The sequence below is a fragment of the Otolemur garnettii genome, unplaced genomic scaffold (genome assembly GCF_000181295.1).
Source record: "Otolemur garnettii isolate 467f Iridium unplaced genomic scaffold, OtoGar3 scaffold00045, whole genome shotgun sequence".
Taxonomy (NCBI): Eukaryota; Metazoa; Chordata; class Mammalia; order Primates; family Galagidae; genus Otolemur; species Otolemur garnettii.
Window position 1 is genome coordinate 1,713,558 of NW_003852440.1, and position 5,938 is coordinate 1,719,495.

General features: G+C 51.8%; 1 protein-coding gene across 1 annotated transcript; it reads left to right on the forward strand.

The window, feature by feature from the left end:
* The first annotated feature begins 54 nt into the window (after window positions 1-54).
* Window positions 55-5,649, forward strand: HLX (H2.0 like homeobox). Its single transcript, XM_003790955.3, has 4 exons — window positions 55-1,033; window positions 1,796-1,975; window positions 2,743-2,927; window positions 4,729-5,649. Exons 1-4 carry the CDS (start codon window positions 427-429, stop codon window positions 5,269-5,271), a joined length of 1,515 nt encoding a protein of 504 aa, XP_003791003.1. The 5' UTR covers window positions 55-426; the 3' UTR covers window positions 5,272-5,649.
* Window positions 5,650-5,938: the final 289 nt, after the last annotated feature.

Sequence of the window (5,938 nt, forward strand, 5' to 3'; positions counted from 1 at the left end):
TTTTTAAACTAACGGATTATTATTGTTGTTGTTTTAAATTTAGCTCTAGGACTTAGCTGTTTGGTTTTTTCTTTAGGTGTGCGGCTCTGTTCCTCTGGCTTCCCAGGCGTGTGCGGAGCCGCGGCCCCCGCCCGCCCAGCCTCCCCAGCGCCCCTCGCTCGCCTCCAGCCCACGGAGAGCGCGGGCGCCTAGCCGCCTTTAAAAGTGAGGCCAGGGACCCAGGCGTTGACCGGCCTGGATCCGGCCCTCGCTTTCTCCCTCGGTGGCTCTAAGGCTTCCCTCCTCTCTTCCTCAGTGCGGGCGAAGAAGCGAAAGCGGATCATTCTCGGCTGGGGCCGCCTCCTCCTGGGCTCAGCACGTCCTCCCGACGCACCCGCCCACCCGGTCCGGCCAGACCCGGGCAGCCGTGGGGCTCACCCTGCCAGGATGTTCGCAGCCGGTCTGGCTCCCTTCTATGCCTCCAACTTCAGCCTCTGGTCGGCCGCTTACTGCTCTTCGGCCGGCCAAGGCGGCTGCTCCTTCCCCTTGGACCCCGCCGCGGTCAAGAAGCCCTCCTTCTGCATTGCAGACATCCTGCACGCCGGCGTAGGGGACCCTGGGGCGGCTCCGGAGGGCCTGACCGGGGCCTCAGCAGCCGCCCTCACAGCGCACTTGGGCTCGGTTCACCCGCACGCCTCTTTCCAAGGTGCCGCCAGATCCCCGCTTCGACCCACCCCAGTGGTGGCGCCCTCCGAAGTCCCGGCTGGCTTCCCGCAGCGGCTGTCTCCGCTCTCGGCCGCCTACCACCATCATCACCCACAGCAACAACAGCAGCAGCAACAGCCGCCGCAGCAACAACCCCCGCAGCCACAGCCTCCTCCTCCACCCCGAGCCGGCGCCCTGCAGCCCCCAACTTCGGGCACGCGAGTGGTCCCGAACCCTCACCATAGCGGCTCGGCCCCGGCCCCCTCCAGCAAAGACCTCAAATTCGGAATTGACCGCATTCTATCTGCAGAATTTGACCCGAAAGTCAAGGAAGGCAACACGCTGAGAGGTAGGTCTTGGGCGGGAGACTGCAGGCCTCACGGACCACAGCCCTGACCCATGCCCACGACTCCGGGCCAGTCTGGGTGCCCTTAAGTATTTTTACAATTAAAGACAAATTGGTAAAAAGGGGGAAGGAGAAAATAAATTATAGGAAATCTTGAAACTTTAGGTCTAAAACACCTGCTCTACGTTAAAACAAGTGATTCCAGGGATGCTTTAAAAACAAAAGTGACAGAATCAACATTCATGAAAATGGTTGTAAATATTTGCTAAAATGACTATAATTTACCTCTTCAATCACATATTTGAAGAAAGAATTATATTTTCTGACAGGGAAAGCCCTTTGAGGACCATTTTCTTTCCTTTATCTGATTTCTAGTAAAATTTCACCCAAGAAACACAGATAAAATTGGGAATCTAAACTCCCATAAGGACAGAGCAGAGTAGACTCTTCTAAGGGCAGAGGTTTTGTTCCTGTGGAATTCTTGGAAGGCACCTGAAATTGTGACAGTCTCAGGCTGTTTTAAGTAAAGCTCTTCTTTGCTTGCTATATACGTATACGTGGCGCCAGGAACACACAGCTCCCTGGCAACTGCTGGGAGAGAGAGGTTTCAGGGCTGAAACGGGGTCTCTCCGAACTTCCCTCCATATGAACAAATCAAACAAATGGAATGGAGGGCAAGGGGAGGAGGAGGAGGAAGAACCAATCCACCCAGTGAGTGTATGTTTGCCCGAGATGTAACCATCTTTTCTTTTCCCTTTTCCACAGATCTCACATCCCTGCTAACTGGTGGGCGGCCCTCAGGGGTGCACCTCCCCGGCCTGCAGCCGACAGCTGGCCAGTTCTTTACGTCTCTAGATCCCATTAACGAGGCTTCTGCCATCCTGAGTCCATTAAGCTCCAATCCGAGAAACTCAGTTCAGCATCAGTTCCAAGACACATTTCCAGGTATGGAAAATTTCAGAGTATAGCACAACAGGCAGGTCGATTTACAGTCAGATATCTCAGAACTGACTCCTCCAGGGGCAGCGGCAGTGTTGCAATCTCTGTTGGGATAGGAGGCTACCAAGTCAGGGAGAGAAACCAAAAGATTTCTCAGCAACCTAGTGCAGCCTTTGGATGGTCTCATCCCTAAAGGGATGGGGGCACCAGGAAAGCGTGTGCATGAAGGGATGGGGTACTTTCCCTAGCCTTTTCACCAAGAGGTTGGTTTGAAAATGGGGCACCAAGAGGTGTTGCCTATTAACAGACACAATTTGGGAGATGACCTTAAAAACACTTGGTCAGTGAAGTTAAGTCTGTGTGCATAGATACATGGGAGGGAGTACACACACACACACACACACACACACACACACACACACGAGATTCAGGCTGTCATCTGTAGACCATTCAGGCCCACAGACGATTTTCATCCACTCTTCTCATGCCTAATGGTCACGCATTAGGTTTTTGTTTTTCCCTTTGAATTAACCAACTGGTGTCTCCACTCCACATTGGCTTTAAGCTTGCCCACTAAGAATTAGCTGTGAAATTCTTCCTTACAAAGGCCATTCTTGTGTTCATGAAGCTTTCTGATGAGGATAGAAGCAACTGTTAACACAAAACCGTTTGAAGCAGCACAGTGAACCTCAGTAGGGCAGGCCGCAGATTCGCAGATTCCCACTAATGGAGCCCTCTTGTTTCTCTCCCCTTTGGCTCCCTCTTGGTGGCAGGTCCCTATGCTGTGCTCACGAAGGACACCATGCCGCAGACTTACAAGAGGAAACGCTCATGGTCGCGTGCTGTCTTCTCCAACCTGCAGAGGAAAGGCCTGGAGAAAAGGTTTGAAATTCAAAAGTACGTGACCAAGCCTGACCGAAAGCAGCTGGCGGCGATGCTGGGCCTCACTGATGCACAGGTGAGGCAGCGCCAGCTCCAGTGCGTTGCACAGACCTAGCCCACAGGCTACCTCCACTGCCGCCGCCGCCGGGGCCCATTCACCCCTTGTAGTCAAAACACAAGGCCTTGAACTTCATGAAGCTTTGTGGACTTCTCAACTTGAGGCAGGAGAAGAGGAACTTAGGGATGGGGGTAAGGGAGAAGGACAGAGAGAATAGCCCATCCTGGAAGATATATGCCAATAAGCACTGCTTGTTTATTTTGGCCAACAGGCTGGAGAACAACCGAGAAAACAAATAGGCCTCGGGAGATAATAATTATGTACTAAACTGTACTGCAATTTGCTGTAAAAGGCAGTTTATTTTAGAAGAGATAAAAACCCAAAGGCAAGAGATTATTGGTTTTTTTTTCTCCTGCCCTCTCTCCCTTCCTGCTCCTCCTCCTCCTGATGTTGCTGTTGGATTGTGAAATCCCCAGTTGTGAGGAAGTGAAAATACCATTTCAAACGGAATTACTTAGCTCTAGAAGGGTGAGGAGTCCGCTTGGAGCGGCCATAATCAGTACGATGTTCTGAGGCTTAGGAAGAGGAAAGGAAGAGAGGAAAAGAAAGAAAGAAAAAAATTTTTTTTTCTTAGAGTGCCAGGGAGTATTTCAGCAGGTTCTGCTTATTTGATTTTTTTCAAGATGATTGGAAATCTATTGTGCCTGAATTAATTTTTTTTCTTCTTTTTAAATTCAATAACTAGGCCTCCCCCCCCCCTTTTGAGCTTTAACTATAAAAGACTCACTGTTGTTCTACACACCCCACAGCAGTGGCCCTTGCTGCTTGGATGCTGACTGTCCCAGCAAGCCAAGCCACAGGCCGATTTCTCTTCTTAGCTCCTTGGTCCCCTGGTTGCTGTCTCTGTGTCTTTTTGTCCTCCATTACACAACTCTGGTACACACACACACACACACACACACACTGGAGGAGCCCAGCCGCTTTCCACCAGCTGTGGATGTTATTTTTAAAAGGGAAGCTGGAACTTGTGTGAGTGCATTGGGTCCTCTAGGGTATTGTATATATTTATATAGATTGTCTGCCCCATCTCTACCCCTTTTCTCCACTTTGTACACGTTTAATTCCAGCATTTTCTGAGCCTTCAGAAGAATTAGTTTATCCATCCCAGGGGCAGGGTCCTTATCAGTTCCTGAGTACAAACTTGCCAGGGAAATGCTCTTCTACTGAAAGTCCAGCACTGCCTCCACTCCACTGGAATTAACTTTGAACCCTTTTTCCCCTTTCTGCTTCCCACAGTTTCTTTTAAAAAAGAATTGTTTTTGTATGGATAACTTGCTTGGGTAAAGACAGTAGGGGAGAGGGCCAGTGTAGACAGAATTCTTAATATTGGCTCACCAAACTCTTGAAATTGTGTGCAAAATCTTGGGCTATATGTGCACTTCTCTGGGTCAGAGTTCATAACTTTAATCAGATTGTCACGGGGGTCCTGCCTCTAGTGAGGTGAAGACATTTCGCTTTAGATTAGAGGGAAGGGTTGGGGGCGGGGTACAGGAATCTGCCTTTCCAGCAAGTACTCATCCCAGGTCATTAAGCTGAGATGGGACAACCACTTGTTGGAAACCCTCTTATCAGCTTCCCTAGGGAGGATCCCTGACCCCTGTGCCTAGCACAGTGCCTGCCCCTTGGCAGAGGTTCCAGGAATGGTAAGCGGTATTTTCCTGCCTTAGAGGAGCATATCCTGGGTCTACTCCAGCGCAATCTGAATGAGCCTGTGTCTCACCTCGGTGTCTCTTCTTGTCTCCTGTGTGGTGCGGCCCAGGTGAAGGTGTGGTTCCAGAACCGGCGGATGAAGTGGCGGCACTCCAAGGAGGCCCAGGCTCAGAAGGACAAGGACAAGGAAGCCGGCGAGAAGCCTTCAGGCAGAGCCCCAACTGCAGATGGCGAACAGGATGAGAGGAGCCCCAGCCGCTCCGAAGGCGAGGCTGAGAGTGAGAGCAGCGACTCCGAGTCACTGGACATGGCTTCTAGCGACACAGAGAGGACTGAGGGGGCTGAGCGGTCTCTGAACCAAACAACAGTTATCAAGGCCTCTGCAACCGGAGTCCTTGTCACTGCTGGTTGTGGTGGGAGTGGCGGGAGCAGTGCCGGCACCAGCAGCACCAGTTTTAGCTTTAGCAACGCCGGCAGTATCTGTAGCAGCGGCAGCGGCAGCGGCAACAGCAGCGGCGGCAGCGCGGGGAGCGCCAGCAGCCTGGGCAACAGCAGCAGTGGCACCTCGGAGCTGCTCCCCGAGCCCCAGCCCACAGTCAGCAGCGCTCCCATGAGCCCCGAGCCCGGCCCAGCCCCGCTTGGCGGTTTATAGACTGGAATAGGGTGGAGGAGACCGGGCCCTGCATATAGCCTCCTGTTCACAGGTGGATTTTGTGCCTACTTTATTTTGGCAACTGGGCTAGAGCTGGGGATGCAGCGGGGAACATCTTTCCTGACATTCACATTTTGCCCTTCTCTCCTTGATGCCTTTGCTGTCTGTGGCCCACATGGTTCCAGTTCCCAGCGGAGGCCAATCTGTGTCCCCTTGGCAAAGGTTCCCATTGCCAGTCAGAACACTTTTCCTTGGACACAAGCAGCTCAGAACTGTGAAGTGTTAGGTGAAACTGTACCTCCCCACAGGGGGTGGTGGCTCAAAGATGTGCTGCACTTAGGAAGCCTTAAACTTGTAAATAAAATGTTTATTATGGTTTGTAAAGGCCGCTTGGCTTTTTGGGGACCAGGTGATCAGTCTTAAGGCTCTAGATCGACAATCTGGGACCTTTGCCCTGGGGCATTTCAGAACAGCTGCTGTAGATGGGGGACTAGATCTCTGAGGAAAAGAGACTCAACCTCAGAGCCACCTTGCTGCAAAGATATGGGCAGGGCTTAGAGGTTTCACCTAGTTCAGAGGTGACCTCGCAAATACCAACCTCCATATCACTGGCTCTGCAATCCTGCACATGGCCAGAGAGTGGAATAGGCCAAACTCTTCACTGGGA

Coding starts and splice junctions, on each gene's coding strand:
- HLX (XM_003790955.3), top strand. CDS start 427: ATGTTCGCAGCCGGTCTGGCTCCCTTCTATGCCTCCAACTTCAGCCTC. Junction 1,976..2,742: donor GTTCCAAGACACATTTCCAG/GTATGGAAAATT, acceptor TCTTGGTGGCAG/GTCCCTATGCTGTGCTCACG. Junction 2,928..4,728: donor TGGGCCTCACTGATGCACAG/GTGAGGCAGCGC, acceptor GGTGCGGCCCAG/GTGAAGGTGTGGTTCCAGAA.